An 18,932-nucleotide genomic window follows, 5' to 3' on the forward strand; every position below is an offset into this window, starting at 1 on the left:
TGGCTAGGTTTCTCTCATGTGGGAGAGAATAATCAACACCTTCTTCTAATGGTTCATCCCAAATACTGAGTTCATTAAAAGTATTAAAAATATCTTGCACAAAGATGTCCGTATTGCTATTGCCAATTTTGGGAGAAGGGATAACATTGTTCATTAATTTTTCATCCTTAGGAAGGAGAGAATCACTACATGTATTTAAATCAGCCTCTTTCCTCAAAATGTCTTCAATAGGATCTTTACAGGAGAGAGCATTAAGGAAATTTATTATGGTTTCATCTTCTTTCTCTAAGGCATATTTAGGGATAAGACAAGCTTTAGGAGAAGGGAAAGCATTTCTCATTAATGCATCATCTCTAGTGGGATTTTTGTTGAAATCAAAAGAGCAAATGCCATCATTGGGAAAAGTAGGGACAATACCATCTTCTTGCACAAAATGAACCTCATGAGGGGAGTATTCTTTAGGAGGGAGATGAACATCTTTCTCCAAAGATTCAAGCTTAGGAAGGATATCTTTGGAAGAAGTGCTCATAACCTCTTGTTGTACTAACATGCCCCCATTGGTAAGACAAAATTTAGGAGAAGATAATTCAATGTCCCTCAATACCTTTTCACTTAGAGAGGCGTAATGTAGGTAAGGTAAGGTAACATTAAGAAAAGTGTTTATGATATCATCCTCTTCCTCTAAGATAGCTAGATAAGAAGGACACATTTTAGGAGAATTTTCAAGATCACTCTTCAAATCTTCATCTTTAGAACATGGGAGAGTTTCAAAGGGATTGGTAACAATTATTTTAGGCACTAAAATTTTGTCATAGATAGGAGGAGGCTCTCTAATAGATATACAAATTTAAGCAAGGGAAGCTAACCCATTATCATGTCTATGAAATGAATGCATCATGACAAAAAAAAAAATTCCTCTTTCAAATGATAACACAAACAAAATAGAAGGAAATGTTCAATTTTAACAAATACAAGCACTCTAAATGTTGATTTAGAAAATGGAATTTATGAATGAAATGTGTTCCAAAATCAGATATGAAATTAATGATCCAAAATAAGCTATCCACAAGTTCAATTTTGAATTGAAAAATTAGGGTTTTCATAAAATTAACCTCTAAATTTTGAAATTTGCAAGGAATTTGAAATAGAAAAAACACTCAGATCTAAGAACATAAATCACAATTGAAGAATATTGGATTCATGTCAGGTTCACCAAAATGTGTGGGCGAGAAAAGCTAGACTGAGTGACTAGGACGTAATCCCACTTTTGCCAACACATTGAGAATATGAAAGAGCCTAGGGAGATAGATCACTTTAGCTACTTATTGTGAGAAAGAGAGAGCCAAGGATTACCTCTTAGGGTTTATATTCCTCTTGTTGCAAATGATGAGAAAAACTAGGGTTTGAATGATCACCTAGACTAGGAGATACATAATGAAGCACTAATGAACTTGAAATTGAACAAACTTGCAGATTTGAAACTAGGATATTGAAAGCATGAAAGTGAGAGGATTTTGGAAGTGTACTCGATGCAACAAATTGAATAAAACTGACCAAGATCAGGGTGCCATACCACTTCCCAGATGGATTAACAGAGAGCTGCAACTGGAAGGAGGCAAACTCAAGACTGTAAATTTATATCCTACCAAAAATAGTTGCAAAGTGGAGGGACCAAGGTGCCATGCCCCTATCCTTGACATATTTCTACACTTCTGAGACTTTTGGGTGGTGTTGAGGCCTTTTCTAGATCTGAAACTATCTCCGGATACTTGTTTCTGCACCTGCAACTGAAAAGGGAAGGTTTGGGGGGCTATATAGGGTTTTTCCTTAGTCAAACCCTTGGGTTGGTGATTTCCACCTCCACAAATAGCTGATAATTTGTTAAAAATGTGTGTGCTAGAACCTTGTGTGTATGCAAGATCCTAAAATGAAAGAAACTAAAGCTACCCTATGCATGAGAGTAGACCCTAAATGTAAATGTGAATGTAAATAACAATGCTTCAAACCAAATATCCTAAATAATCTAAAGAATTAATATAAATATGCAAGTTTATGTAAAGAAGCTCATACAAAGACATGAAATCATACCAATCCACAAGGGTGAGATGCTGCCACAAGATCTCCTATTACTCTTCAATGTCTTCAAGGCTGCTAATTGATGATGAATGCTTGATGAAATATTGTTTAATATTGTTGAAGACTCCACATAGGCTTCTCTTTCACTACATAGAAGCCTCCTTATACTCCAAAAGCCTGCTCTTAGATTCTTAAGAAGATAGATCTCTTAGTTGCCTTCAAATGAAGAAAGAGAGATGTTATGTATGAAACCATAGATCTTAATTTCGGCTTAATTCCACCTTTAGGATGACATAGGAAATGAATTTCTAACCAATCTTTTTGGGTTAAGAATTATAATATCATAAAATTATGCTCCCAAAATTTCAGGAAAAAAGTCAAGGACCTTGTGCACTCCTACCATGGTCCGACCAACTTTTCACCCAATTTTCAGGGTTCTTAGATATGATTATATTAGAACTAATCCCAAAGTTACAGTTGATTTTGAGGTGTTTTGATATATGAAATTAGGCATTAAAGGTCAAAATAGGACATAATTAGGGTTTATGATTAAATGGTTTATTGGAGGAACAAAATAAAAAGGGTCACGCTTAGGGTAAAGGGCCCAAATTTATGATGTATGGAGTGATAAAACATGACTTTATAATTTATTTAATTAATTAATTAAATCCTTAAAGATAAATAATAATACAAGATGAAAGACACACTAAGGTGGGTGCTAACCTAAGTGTGAAATTGTACCACCCTAGCAAGGGTGTACAATTTACAACACTACATCTTAGTATTCTTTTATCGATATTATAATGAGTCTTTTGGAGAATCCATAAATATTTAAATAATAATTATATTACCATACACAATATCAAGCCTCATGGCCATCAAATATATAAGGCTTCTAACAAGCTTGTTGAACAATGTAGGATCTAGACTTAATCCCTTGTCCTCTTTGCTTAGCTTCAATCACATCATGACCGATGTTGGAAATACCTTGTACATTACCATATTGAATTTATTATATATTTTATTTCCATATTTGGATTAATAAATAAATATACAAGCATTGGATTGATGGACTTATATATCCAAAAAATATCTCACAAACCCCAAATCAGTAATTTCAAATTGACTCTTCAAATTGCTATTTTGAAAGCATCTATTATAACATCATTGGTAAAGATTAGATCATCTAAATGGAAGAAAAAAATTAAAATGTCTCCTTTTTTGTTGACTTTGATGTACAAGGTTAGCTCACAACCTCTTTAGAAGCAATTTTGAATGAGATAGGTATCAATGTAGCTATACCAAGCTCTAGGATCTTTTTTTTTGTTAGTCTAGGATATCCCCATAACCTAGCCTGATACCCATTTGGGGAAGTTGAGGCAAGAATAGTCCTTGGAGATGTACTAAGATACTCTCACGCTGGGTGCATTGGTTGATTTCATATTTAGGATCTTTCTTTGGTCCATAAAATGTCTTCTTCAACTTATATACCTTGCTTTCATGTCCTAGTATCTCATAGCCTTGTTGTTGTTCCACAAATAATTTCTCCTCTAGATAGCCATTTAGAAATGTTAACTTAAACCTATTTGGTACAAAGACCACTTGTTCTAAGAAACAACAGCCAGTACAATCCTAACAATGTCCAACCATGCAATAGGAAATTTTTTTATTGATATCTATTTCAACCTATTGTTTAAAGCCCCTTGAAAATAGCATTACTTTATGCTTTTGTATATTTTCATCAACATCTTGTTTATTCTTATAAATATACCTTACACTTATTACATATTTTACACTAGGAAACTCAACCAGCTCCCATATTCGTTTTTTCTCAATGGACTCAATTTATTTATACATGACTTGTGAACATGTATCACCACTCATATCCTCTTCAAATTTTAATGGATCACCTATATGAGAAAATATTTTTAAATAAAAATTAAGTTTTTGTATCATCATTATACAACTCACTCAAATCCTTGTTTCTTGTGGCATCATGCTTGTTAGAGTTAGATCTGAAGATGTAGAACTACTTGGATTACTAGTTCAAGTTTCTAGTTTTTATAAGTATGGCAATTAATGTAAATGTTGTCATGGTTAGCCATGTCGAATATTTATGCACTCTTGGTGTAGCCAAAAATATTTGAAGATCTCCTTTCCATGAATGGAGGTGAAGTTTGAGCTAGAACTTGTGGTCCTATCTTGAGAGTGGAAGGAGTTGCTATTCAAGTTGTACTTGATGATGGAAATGCTTCATCATGAGGAATATCAGTTGTAATGTTTAAAGTTTTCTCTATACTTCCATTTCACGCTTCATCCTCTAAAAACTAAACATCATGAGTAATTATGACCTTCTTAGTGATAGTATTAAATAACTTATATGACTTTGTATCCTCTCAAAAACTAAAATATATACATTTTTATCCTTTACTATCTAAATTCTTCCTCAACTCATCTAGAATATGTGCATGTGCAACACATCTAGACACTTTAAAATAAGAAACACTACATGTGTCATGCATGTCCAAGCCCCTTGGGGGAGTTTATTCTTTAGGCTCTTTGCTAGGAACCTATTCATGATATAGATAGTAGTTTCCACTACCTTAGCCTAATATTCATTAGGTAAATCTTGGGTTTCCAAAATACTATGTTCTATCTCCATAATGGTTTGGATCTTCCTCTCCACCACACCATTTTGTTTTTGATTAAGATAAACGGGTTTTATAGGGATGCGAAACACAAATCCATCAAAATATAAACAGAGTTAAACCAAAGTCTAAATGGTAGCTAAATAGAGATAGAAATAGGGGAAGCATCCCATAGAGTTCAGCAAACAAAAAATAAAATGATAGCAAAAAACACAAACCAAAAACTTCACTAACTAAGAGCTTCCATGAGCTCGACATTCTTCTAGATCATCCTATTATTGATCTCCTGGAGCTCTTCAATGATAAATATGGAACTGCCTCTTTCTTGTTTTTTGCTCCTGGTCCTAGTAGAGGGCCTCGTAGAGATCTGCATATCTTGTTTCTTCTTGTCCACATTGATAGTTGAGGAAAGATCAGATCTGGCTGGTTGAGCTATCTAAATGACAATTTTCTCATTAAATCTTTTGAGTCCTTTTGCACTGCTAAATATTGCCTCTTTACTAATCTCCACAAAACCTTTGAGCTTGCCCTGTAAATCTTGTATATCATTCTCCAGCCTATAATCCTAACCTTATGCTTTTTTTTCATAACCTTGATATCTTCTATAATTTATTGAGTTAACTTCAAAAGTTTGTCAGTTTTATTGGGTGGTAAATTCTCAGTGAAAGATTCTATAATGTCCTTGATACCCTATTTCAGAAAATTAATTTCACCAAAAACCCAGCGGAAACATTTCTCTTGGTTAGAAACCGAATTAACCACGAGGTTGTCAACATCCATCTCATCACTTTTAAGCTCCTTGGGGTCCATAATAAGGGGAATGCCAAGTTCAATTTCATCCTCCCCTTTATATTGAGTCCCTTCCCTTTTCCCAGTTTTCTGCAGGTTCAGAATCAGGGGTTTTAAACTTTTCGGTTTCTCATCTAGGTGGACTTTTTCTTTTCCTGCTACTATTAGTGTCAAGTGTGGGATTCCGCAGGGGGCCCTCATCCTCTGAGGGCTTGTATTTAGAGTCATCTAACACATAGATGTCATTCCATTCCATGGTTATCCCATCGTCCTCCTCACCTAATTACATATCTGAAAAATCATGCATGTCCTAGTTGGCTAATGGTTGGGGTTTCTCAAAATACGGGAGGGTTTAACCTCACGAGCCTTAACATACTCCATAATTAGGAGTATTAACCCCTCATGCAAAACTGAATTTTCCTCATTTTAAAAATGCTTGTGAATGGTATGCTCAAGAGAAGATAGTAAATAAAATGAAATCAATATTTTTTTATCATTTCTAAAGTGGTTCAAAATAGGGAAATGATAAGTAAAAATACTAGCATGGCGGCCATCCAAGGTTATGTACCTCACAATGAACTCTATCATATCCTCCCAAAGCTTTACAAGATCTTTTCAGTTGTAGCTTCCATCTAGGTTCTTCCTAACTCTACTTCTCTCGCTCTTTTTGCCATAGAAAATTGATAGGGCTTCTTCTGAGTTTTTCCTTTCTCTGTAGAATTTTTTGCCCTCAATACTTAGCCCTATAATTATTCCACTTTTTAATATCACTCCATTGTTCCACTTTTTAATAAACATTTATCCTAAATTCAGCACCACACACACTTATCACACCATACACACTTATCACTCCATTGTTCCACTTTTTAATAAACATTTATGTGAGCTTGTGATTCTGATCATGGATTTTTCTTACATATGGTTCTAGACCATTATCCACAAATTCCATCCATAGCTCTTTATTTTTCTCCCATAGCTCACATGAAGATGGTTCTATTATGTTCATCTCTCCACCCATATAATTGTTAGCTCTACATATTTTAGCATTTACACTAAAACTAGGTTTCAAACAGGCAATAAAAAACTAGGCCAACAAAATAGTCTAGAAGGTCACCTCCACTTCTTTCTAGGAATGCCTTTACACATGTGAAAAGTTGTTGTAATTAATGCTCTATCAGAGAGATATTTTAGGCATCCTTCTGTACTAATTCACATAAATAAAATGGAAAGGATTACCCTTCCCATCACCATTTTTCATCATCCCTAGCAACACCAAGATTTACCACGTGGTTCGCAGGCATATCACCACACCATTTTGTTAATGTGCAAAGAATCCTATAAATTGTCTATGTATGTCATTTGATCTACAAAAAATTAAAAAATCATTTAAAATATATTCACAATGTATATCAACCCTCAGAAGCATGTTGTAGTAGCCACTTTTTTACTGTAGTAGTGCATTGAACTAGTGGAAATAAGAAAATGTATTAGACTTCTACTTTAAAAATTAAACCCAAGCTTTTATTGTAAAATCATCAGTAAAAGTAACAAAGTCAGTGAAATCTCCTAAAATTGGTGTTTATAATTGTCCACAGATACCTAAATGAACAATCTCAATTGGTGTTATTTCTCTTATTTATTTCCCAACCAAGAAAGACTCCCTATGTTATTTTTCCTAGATAAAACCTCCACAAACCCTTTCTAGTTACTGAATTAATGAAAAACCCTTCACCATTGTTTTTCATATGTAGTAGCTTCAACCCCCCAAAATTCAAATTTCAAAATTGAAAATGCCACAATCACGATCCATCCTTTACAATTGAATGAAATGTTGATTGAATTTATCCATGTTTACCTTTTTCTTCTTCAAAGCTAAATTAGCCTACCCTAGAATATACTAAATCTATAGACTTTATTTCAACTCTTGATTTTGTATGTTTTTCCTTAAAGGTGGCTCCTGAATGCACATTATTTATCACATGAATAGGTTGGGATGTTTTTCAATTTATATCCATCTTTGTCCTTAATGGAGACATCCAGTTTCTAGTCATTTGCACTTCGACAAGCAACTAGTTGCTTGGCAACCTTTCCAAAATAGCATACTCATGGTTTTCCATGTACACTCTATAGCCCTTTTGTACCAACTAACAAATACTAGTTAAGATGTGTTTTAGATTAGCAACATAATATGCATAATGCATAGCTTTTTTCCTCCCCCTTTTTTGTTAGAATATTAATTGTACCTTAACAAAAAATAGTGACCTTCTTGGTGTTACCATGTGTGACATCAATTTGAATTGATTCATCGAAGATAGAAAAAAATATACATTACCTGGATGATGTGATTAATACAACTAGAATCTAGATGCCATATGTCACATGAGCTTTCTTGGACAATATTTCACTCAGTTGGGGAGTTTGTCATAATTGCCTCAACAATCCTATTGCATGCAATAAACATAGTGCTTGTGGGTGCACTGCTTGACTAATTTTGACCTTGCTTCTATTGGTCATAGTATTTTTATTGTATTCATGACCATAATGCCTAAACTTCTTATAATAATGACAGTAAATGTGTTATTTGTTAGACCTTCGACTACTTGAGTGATTGAAATCCTAATTTTGATCTCTATCATTAACATTTGTAGAACTACTATAACGTCCACCTCTAGGGGAACTTCTCCATCTACCTCTAGAACTAGATTTCAACATCCATATCCACAACTTATAAATAAATGAGGTGAAATGCATTTTCCAATGAGATGCTTGGCCTATTTAGACTATATTCATGATTGATGAGAGAGGAATGCAACTCATCAATTTCAAGTCTTTGGATTCCTCCAAAGCCATGTCTAGAGGCTTAAAATTAGAATGGAGGCTTCTAAGAACTTTATCAAAAATATTCCTGTCCTTTATGACCTCTCCATATGATTTCATTTTATTAACTAGATGAAAAACATGACCAATGGGAGTGATGTTTACTCTACTTCTTGTAGTGACCCAATAGAGGTGGGCCTTGAAGGTGCTTTGATTTTTAAAGTTTCTTCTATTGATGGGCGTTTGTGGGTGTGGGATTTATTATTTTTTTAGGGTACTAATGTTCTTTTTGGAGGAATGTTTCCTTGTAATGTGGTGGGAGGTTTTGGGAGGAGTGCTAAGGGTTGATTACCCTACATTCGTTTAACTAGAGAGGGCTTTGTTTCCATTGTTCCTACTATAGTGTTGGATTCTTTCTTCTATTGGAGGATGTTGTCCTTTTTCCTAGGATCTTTGCTTTTGCCCCCTACTACCTCAGTCATGGGGTGTGATTGTTTGGAATTATTTTATCAAGAATTTCTGATTCGAGTTTGAGTTTGGATTTTCTTGTCTTTGAGTTGAAGGTCGAGGTCCCTCCCCCTATGTTCTTTCCTTTCAAGGCTTTGATTCCCTGTGTTTCTATTGACAACTAGTCTATAGAGGTTTTCTTTGATTGTTTGTTTGCAAGTTTCTTGTCAAGACAAGGGTTCACGGGCACCTTTTAAAACCTCTTGAACTTGTTTGTGCTAGTTCATTGTATGGTTTCTTTGTTTGATGTTACTATGGAATGGCTCAGATTTTCTTCCCTTGCTAGGTCCTTGGGTGTTTCTAGAGTCTTATCAGTTTTCTTAGGTAACCCTATAAAAAAATGTTATAGAAAGCCTTTGAAACAGCATTTGGTTGTTTGTTCTCTTGGCCTATTTGTGCCCAATATAAGAGGGTTTGTCAAGAGGATGGTTTAGGGCATGTTTATATACCCCTCTATTCTGATTAGGTGATTTTGTGTGTGGGACTTTGTTCCGAGAAAATTTGGTTATTGTCAAAAACCACTTTTCAAAAAAGGATCTTGGTGGTCTCACTAATTGTGAGCTCCTTCCTTGTGTGCACCTTTGTGGTGGTTATGTATAGGTTCGGGCCTATCCCAATTTATTCTAATTAGAACAACATGACAAAGGGAAGATTCTACTGAGTTCAAGTCTCTCATTGATTAATTAGAGCTTTTAACCTTTTCCATACCTTGGTAAATAATTTGTAGTGTATCCTATGCTTCCTTGGCTTGCTTTGTTTCTTCTACTCTTGGGAGTATGCTCTTGTGCATTGCTTGATGGATGTAGACTAAAGCTTTCCCATCCTTCTTTCTCTATTCTTTAAAAGTGTCTTTATTAGTTTGTGTAAGGATGTTATATGCTACCTCGTCAATTGGCTCCACAATACGGTTTTCAAATATCTCCCATACATTTTGAGACTGAAACAATTTTTTCATAGTTAAAGATCAATACACATAATTCTTTTGTATGATAATAGAGGTTTGCTAACTAGATACTGATGCACCAAACATGGAATCCATTAATGGCTTTCAAGAGAATGAAAAGAAAGAATAGAAAAATAAAAGGGTAGAGGTTCCTTTGGCTTTGACACAAGATGATGGTTTTCATTGAGGAGCAAAGTAGACAAATACAAACTCAATACTTTAAAAACAAAGGATTTAATTTGCATAGATGAAACATAGGAAAACCTTCAATGCAAAGAACACAAATATTTTACAAGATACATGGCATATATTATTGATTGATCCGAAAAAAAAATTGCAATGGCATATGTATTGATAGCTACATGAAGGCACTTTAACTTGCATGACATGACAAGGAAGAAGACATGATAAGGTGCAATCAAAATATCGTTTGATGAAGAGTTGGTTGATTAGGCAATAATAAGCTATGAAAAAACACAAAAATAAATAAAAAAATAAAATCCAATAGTGAGTAGTTACTATTTTTCCAATAATTTTAGAATTCTTCAACAAGCTTCAATTCTATTCAATTTGAACATATAAGATTATATATATACAAATCTTGAATACATAGCTTTCACTAATCACTTGTACTCATGATCATTTCATCATAAGATGGTATAAACATCTTGATTATAAAGCATTACATGATACCTCAATATATATAGATCTTGAAAACTTTCTTAAAGATTTGACTAATATATTACATTAAAGAAAACTAGCAAACGTCTTCTAGAAACAAAGATATTTATTGTGGCAATCGTCAAACTTGACCTTTAAGATAGAAGCTTTCAGATTTGAATTCTAGATGTTTCCTTGTATAGATAAATAGGTATAAATAGGTTAATAGAAATGTGTTAGGTAGAATGTGATCTATGTTTTTTAAATATTAATTTAAAAATTAGTAACAAATATAAAAATTAATTAAAAAAATTATTAATTTCTACCACTGAACATATGGCGATCGTCAAACTTAGCGTTTAAGACAAAAGCTTTTAGATTTGAATTCTAGATGTTTCCTTGCTCTTTAATTTCTACCATTGAACATGTAGCAATCGTCAAACTTGGCCTTTAAGACAAAAGCTTCTAGATTTGAATTCTAGATGTTTCCTTGCTCTTTAAATATTCATTAAAAAATTATTAACAAATATAAAAATTAAGACAGAGCATGTGGTTATCGTCAAACTTGGTCTATGTTAGAAATGTGTTCGGTAAATAGAAATGTGTTAGGTAGAATGTGGTCTATGTTTTTTAAATATTAATAAAAAAAAAAGGGTAAATAGAAATGTGTTAGGTAGAATGTGGTCTATGTTTTTTAAATATTAATTGAAAAATTAGTAACAAATAAACTTGGCCTTTTAAGACAGAAGCTTTCAGATTTGAATTCTAGATATTTTCTTGCTCTTTAATTTCTACCACTGAACATGTGGCAATCATCAAACTTGGCCTTTAAGACAGAAGCTTTCAGATTTGAATTCTAGATGTTCCCTTGCTCTTCTTCTTAGCTACCGTGTAGAACAAGGCATTAATGTGAATCCCCTCACTATGGTTATAAATAAGGTGTAATGCGAATTGTTCCTCACTCTTTCATGAATCCAGCTCTGTAGAGTTGTAAGGAGATAGGAATGTAATGTTTGTGTTTGTCTCTGTCTTCTTCTTTTCCTCCATATTTCTTTCATTTTGGTATTAGAGCCTAAGGAGAGATCCATGAGAGTGTTGTCTGAAGAAAGTTTGCTGCGACTACTAGGAGTGTTCAAAACTGAAGGTGGTAAAGTTGTCAACAATAAAAGTTCAAACGAGTGGAGATATCAATGTATTTTATCTTGAATGTGAAGAAAGGACAAAAAGTTGTCGTTGTATGGAGAAGCTCACCGATTTGCAGTGACGAGAAAGGAATCATAAATGTCAAAGGAAGTCGACAAAGGCAAATTAGCAGAAGAAGACTTTGTTTTCTTAGCTACTAGTGGTAGATCATGGGAGCAGAAGAAGACATACACGTCAAAGCTGTTTACATGAGTTTGCAGCTCATATACCAAGGAGAAAAAGAGACTCTGGCTATCATTGAAGCACTGGAAAGGGAATTTGCAATAGACTGTCTGAGCAGTTATCAACAATAGATAAGAAGCCGTGAGATTTGATAAAAAACAATGGCTATGAAAGAAAACACATGATACTATTGATAGCTATAATAAAGAAAGACAATGAATACCTCTACAATCTGTGCCATTGAAGTAACCATTCCCTTCATATCCAGGAAGGCATCTACATACGTGTCCTTTTCTTGAAGGGGAGTCAATGCATTCTCCGTTACTGGAGCAAGAATAATTGATACCTCTACAATTGTGAAGGCCGATACCCCAATTAAGGCGGAGATCATAAGAAACTTCACCTCCCCTTCCCCAATAAATGTTTGATCTATTGTCGACGATCTTGAAGGTCGAGGGGTCGAATATGGTGGAGAAACCACACTCGTTATAATATTTTTTATCACTAGAATTGAATATAAGGAACATACCTCCTCCCGTGAAATCTATTGCCGGCCAATTATTTGGAAGGTTAATTTCGCAACACCCATAGCGGCAGTACGGTCGATCAGTTTGAGGGTCACAAGTTGCTACACATCTCACCTCTCCCAGACCCCCAAAACTGTAGGTACCAGATGTATTGCGGCCGACAACCACGAACTTATTAGAGTTTGAAATAGTGAAAGGCCCATCTGAAGGTAGATGAAAGTAGGTTGTCCCAAAGGTGTTATGACACGTCCAGGTATAGTTATAATATGAGTCTATGACAAGGTGTTAACCTGTATAACCGATCTCTATGATCTTGTAAGGATAAAGAGACCCATCTGTATAGTTGTTACTAATTTTTTAATTAATATTAAGAAAACATTAATTTCTACCACTGAACATGTGGCAATCATCAAACTTGGTCTTTAAGACAGAAGCTTTCAGGTGTGAATTCTAGACATTTCCTTGTATAGATAAATAGGTATAAACAGGTAAATAGAAATGTGTTAGGTAAAATGTGGTCTATGTTTTTTAAATATTAATTAAAAAATTAGAAACAAATATAAAAATTAATAAATAAATTATTAATTTCTACCACTGAACATGTGGCAATCGTCAAACTTGGCCTTTAAGACAGAAGCTTCCAGATTTGAATTCTAGATGTTTCCTTGCTTTTTAATTTCTACCACTGAACATGTGGCAATTGTGAAACTTGACCTTTAAGACAGAAGCTTTCAGATTTGAATTCTAGATGTTTCCTTGCTCTTTAAATATTAATTAAAAAATTAGTAACAACTATAAAAATTAAGACAGAACATGTGGCAATCATCGAACTTGGTCTATGTTAGAAATGTGCTAGGTAAATAGAAATGTGTTAGGTAGAATGTGGTCTATGTTTTTTAAATATTAATTAAAAAATTAGTAACAAATATAAAAATTAAGACAAAACATGTGGCAATTGTCAAACTTGACCTTTAAGACAGAAGCCTTCAGATATGAATTCTAGATGTTTCCTTGCTCTTTAATTTGCACCACTGAACATGTGGCAATCGTCAAACTTGGCCTTTAAGACAAAAGCTTTCAAATTTGAATTCTAGATGTTCAAGTTAAGTTCAATAATGAGATCAGAGGATTGATAATTGAGGCATCTCCGAAGGGAATGTCTAGTAGGGAGACAATCCCCACAACTTTAATACCCAAACAAGTGGACAAGGCTATGGAGGTTGGAGATATTTTAGGCAAAGTAGAATTAGAAGGAGGAGAAATAAGGGAGAATCCTAGAGAGGTGGAAGGGCTTAATATAAATATTGAAGGTAGGCACCCAAAGGAGTTCGGTGCATCAATCAATGATACTAGGGTAAATGAAGCTAGCCCTACAGATGGGAAGTCATTAGATAAGAACACTATCTTAGGACAACCAAAGAATGAGGTAATAGGGCTCTTAATTGAGGAAACCACTTCAGTAAGGGAATTTCCAGTTAGTCAGAGGATGGATAGTGAACCTGACATGGGAAGAAGCATATGCAACGGTAGTAGCAGACAAAACTTCTTCTCATAAAGATGGGCCAAGTGATGAAGAAGCCAGAAGACAAAAGCAAGTAGAAATGGAAGTTAATATAATCACTAATTATATTGAGGAATCAATTGTTGATGATCTCATGGAATAGTTTGTTGATGAAATTTGCGACAATGAAGAACTGGAACTGCAGAAAAAGACTCCTAATTAAAGACCTTGAGGACTCAGTTAGAATTGATGTGGAAAAAGAAGAGCTGATGATTGATCTAGACAACATGGAGAATTAGAACCCAAACATCCTGGAGATTGAAACCATAGAGGAGAGTAAGGATTTCCCTGACTATGCCAAATCAAGCAAGAAGAGAGGCAGAAAATCTCTTCCTGAGCTAAGAGCTAAAGATGGAGAATCTATGGGACAATCCAAGATCTCATCACTGTTTAATGTAGGGGAGGGGAAGTCCCTCCCCACAAAACCATGAAACTCTTATCATGGAATGTTATGGGTAGGAATACCCCTAACAAGAAGCGAATCATAAAACACTGCATCATGGATTCAAAACTAGATATTTAGTAATCCAAGAGACTAAAATGACTATAGCAAAGATGGACCTATTCAAGAAAAAATTAGGCTTCAAAAAAGAAGAGGACTCTCCAGCCCTTGGGGCTTCAGGTGGATTAGCAATCATTTGGGATCCTAGAAACGCCTTATTTACTCCTATTGAGAAGAGGCGGAATTGGATGTGTGGGAGGGTAAACTTTTATAATAAAAAATTAAAATTTAACCTTATCAATGTGTATGGAGCCACTCAGAAGAGGGACAAAGCCCTTGCATGGTTAGAAATTGAAACATTCTTAAAAAACAATCCAAATGAGGTAAGCATTATTGGAGGAGACTTCAATGCCATTTTAAAAGTTTCAGATAAGAGAGGAGGAAGCAACAAGTTATCAGTAGCAGCCATAGAATTTGTAAATAGGATCAATAGAAACTCCCTTATGGAGATCCAGATAGTGGATAACACCTTCACATGGAATAATAGGAGGAAGGGTTTCAACAACATAGAAAAGAAATTGGATAGATTCTTCATCTTTGGGGGATTATCAAATTTTAATAACACCATGGAAGCAGAGATCCTACCTATATCTGGATCTTATTATCCGATCCAATTAGAAATATTGGTAGAGCAAGGCCCGAAGAATTGTCCATTTAAATTTGAGCAAATGTGGTATAAGGATGAGAACATATTCAAGCTTTTGGAGAAGTGGTGGAAAGAGGAGGAGGTCTTAGTCTCAAAAATGTTTATTGTGGCAAACAAACTGAAAATCATTAAAAGGAAGCTCCTGGAATGGAATGCAGATCATTTTGGCAACATCTTTGACAGGAAACAATCAGTGGAAACAGAACTAAAGGCTGTCAATACTGAAGTCCTAAAGAGTGGAATGGATGAGACTATTTTCCTAAGGGAGAAAGCACTTCTCAAGGATTATGAAGACATCTTAGCAAAGAAAGAAATCTATTGGAGACAAAAATCCAGAGAATCATGACTGAAGTATGGAGACCAAAAGACTAAGTTTTTTCATAATAGCACTAAACTCAAGAGATGTGTAAATAGGGTTTCTTGCACTAGGAATTCTCAAGGGGTTAGGATAGATGAGCCAGAAGAAGTGGCAATAGAAGCTGTCAGGTTTTTAAAGGACATCCTTAATAATACAACAATTTCTAATCTCATAGGTCAGCAGAATATGCTCATAAACATTCCCAAAATCCTTAATAAAGAACACAATGAAATCCTTTTAAAAACATTTATAGAGGAAGAGGTCAGATCAGTCCTCATGAAAATGAACCCAGACAAAGCCCCTAGCCCCAATGGATTCCCAACAAGCTTCTTATAAAAATGTTGGGGTTTCATGGGTAAAGAGATCACGAAGGCTCTAGAGGGGGTTAGAAATTTAGGCAAGTTATTGAGAGAAATCAATAACACTTTCCTTGTTTTGATACCTAAGAAAGAGAAACCAAAATGTTTTAATGAATACAGACCTATTGCCCTTTGTAATACCCTCTATAAAATTTTCACTAAAACCATTTAACCAGGCTTCAAAAACTTCTCCCTATCATCATTAGTGAGGAACAAACATGCTTTATGCTCAAGAGATCTATTTATGATGGTGTAATTATTTCACAAGAAGCTATTCATTCAGTCCAGCTAAATGGAGTACCTAGTATGCTGGTCAAACTGGATATCAACAAAGCTTATGACAAAGTGGACAGGAGATTTATGTGAAAATGTTTAGAGGCCTTTGGCTTTGAAAAAACATGGATCAACCTAGTCTTTGAATGCATTTCAACCCCCAAGTTCTTTGTTCTGATCAACGACTCCACTGAGGGTTTCTTTATTAGATCTTGAGGACTAAGGCAGGGGGACCCAATATCACCCTTCCTATTCATCACAATGGCAGAGGCCTTAGGTAGATCAATATCAAAAGCTAGGGAAGATGGTAGAATCTTAGGGATTCCCATAACCAGAGAAATCACCCCGACAACTCACCAACAATTTATAGACGATACCATGCTTTATGGTCTTGGTAACTCTAGGGAGGCCAGGGATTTCAAAGAAATTCTTAATTCCTATGTTGTAGCCTCAGGACAAGAGGTTAATCTAGAAAAGCTAGAAATCTTCATGTTTAATATAGACAAATCTATCGAGGATGAGATCTGTAGGACCTTGGAGATTAAGCGAGGACACTTTCCTTGTAAATACTTGTGCCTTCCTCTGGATAAGGGGGGAAGATCAACTAAATTATAGGATTATTTGGTTTAAAAAATAAGAAAGAAGATAAATACATGGAAAGGGATGTAGCTTTCCTTGGCTGGTAGAACCACCATGATAAAGTTTGTCTTAGCAACTATGCCCATCTATCAATTATATTGTCATAGCTTGCATGTTAAAAAAAGGGATGCTCAACAAACACTTGAGAACCTTTTTCTGGCAAGGAGCCAATAACAACAAAAAGATAGAACTTTTGTCGTGGGATAAAATTTGCAGACCAATAGAGGAGGGTGGAGCAGGTATCCAAAACATACATGACCAAAGTTGATCTCTCGGAGCTAAAATAATTTGGAGGATGTTCAAAGGCCCATATTTAAAATGGGCCAAAATCTTGAGCCATAAATACCTTAATGATGCCAACCCCGTCAACTTATTCAGAGAAACAAATCCACCCAGGGGTTCACACATTTGTAACTTCATGCTGGATTGCCGAAACACTATCACAGACAAGCTCACATGGAACTTATACATGGGGGGAGAAGCCCTTTTTTACTTTGACTCATGGGGAGGATACAAGGCCATAGACAAAATTCATGATTTTTGTACCACAATGGCTACCTTGGTATCTAGATAGGGGTTAACTATTAAGAACTATATCTCCCCCTCTGACGATGGATCAGGATGAATCTGGAAAGATCTTGAGAACGAGGCAATTCTAGAAGTAGCTAAGATCAAACTATTGGCAATCCTTAAGGAAAGAAACCTCTCTTTTAGCCCTAAAAAGGATGATATTGTCTGGGATGGATCCAAGGATGGAGAATATAATTCCAGGGATGGATATAGCCATATCTCTCAACAACACCTTAGACCTAAATCTGAGTTGCCTTTAAAATTGTGTTGGGACAATCACTATCTGCCCAAGGCAAGCGTCTTCACTTGGTTGGCCTTTCAAAATAAGCTCGTAATAGTGGATGGGTTTAGGAGGATGGGGTATGAGGGTCCCAGTAGGTTCCCACTATGTGAGGAGGTGGAAGAAGACACAGGTCATATCCTCCTAAACTGCAAATATGGAAATCAAAGTTGGAGATGGTTTACCAACAAATTGGGTTGGTCCTCATCTTTTCCACAGTCTTTATTAGGAATTCTCAAAGCATGGCCAACAAAGAGGAAATGGTGTTTATTTGAAGGCTTATGGATTACACTCCCTTTTATCATATTATGGGAACTATGGAAAGAAAGGAACTGTCACCCATTCAAAAATGAAAAACTAGACTGGAAAAAGTTAGTTAACAAAATTGAGGCTACCACTATTGAAAAGATCAACAGTAAGATCAACAATGAGTAGAAGAAGGAGGCTTACATGACATATTGGGATGATAAAATGAAAGGAATATGGTTTGGACTTATCATCCCTCCTTATATAGGGATTGGCCTTGAAGCAAATCATGATAAAAGAGCTGATTGCCATTTGCAACCCCCAAGTGTGGGATGGTATAAGTTGAACTTCGATGGGGCCTCCAGAGGCAACCCGGGGGTGACAGGTATTGGCTGCTCTATCCAAAATTAGGAGGGCTAGGAGATAGCTTTGAAAGCTTATCCAATAGGCCACAAAACTAATAATTGGGCCTAATTAGTGGCTCTGTTTAAAGGGTTGAAAATTGGCAAGGAGCTGGGAGTGGAGAAGTTGGAGATTGAGGGAGACTCTGCTATTATTATCAATGCCTTTAGGAAAGGGAGTCTGCCTAATTGGAGACTCAATGCACTACTTGCAAGAGCCATTGCTTTGAGCAAAATTTTTAGAAAATTAACGGTTAATCATATCTTTAGAGAAGGCAACAAAAGGACTGACAAGTTAGCCAACATGGGGGCTAATGGCAAAGAACTTCCTTGACCTTTCCTTTTTCTCCCCTTATCCACTCTGAGACTCCTTTATCTCTTGTAAGATTTTATTTTACATTACCATTTTAAAATACTAGCTGAGTATAATTTAGTATAATTTTGAAAGATTAATATTTAATTTAGTGTTTTGCCAACTACTAGCATTAGCTTCCAAGACTCATTACGTTTTAAACCAACTTTTATATAGATTTGAAACTTTAATATTTTAAAATAGGGGTAAGATTTTAAATCTATCCTTTACCTTTTAGACTCGGATTTTTTGGATCATTATTATGTTAGTATGGCTAGATCTTGAGATCTTTTTATGAAGATAGTCTGGAAATTTTAAACAATGCGATTCTGGAGGAAGATGAGATTCCAAGCTAGACAAGGAACCTAGAGAGGGCATGACCAAGCAACGACTACTCTCTCTAGTCGGATAGA

The 18,932-nt window shown here is 35.2% G+C and overlaps 1 protein-coding gene across 1 annotated transcript; it reads left to right on the forward strand.

Moving 5' to 3' along the window:
* Window positions 1-14,433: 14,433 nt before the first annotated feature.
* On the forward strand, window positions 14,434-15,387 carry LOC131065401 (uncharacterized). The gene has a single exon (XM_057999898.2). It carries the CDS (start codon window positions 14,434-14,436, stop codon window positions 15,385-15,387), a length of 954 nt encoding a protein of 317 aa, XP_057855881.1.
* Window positions 15,388-18,932: the final 3,545 nt, after the last annotated feature.

This window comes from Cryptomeria japonica, chromosome 5 (assembly GCF_030272615.1).
Source record: "Cryptomeria japonica chromosome 5, Sugi_1.0, whole genome shotgun sequence".
Classification (NCBI taxonomy): domain Eukaryota; kingdom Viridiplantae; phylum Streptophyta; class Pinopsida; order Cupressales; family Cupressaceae; genus Cryptomeria; species Cryptomeria japonica.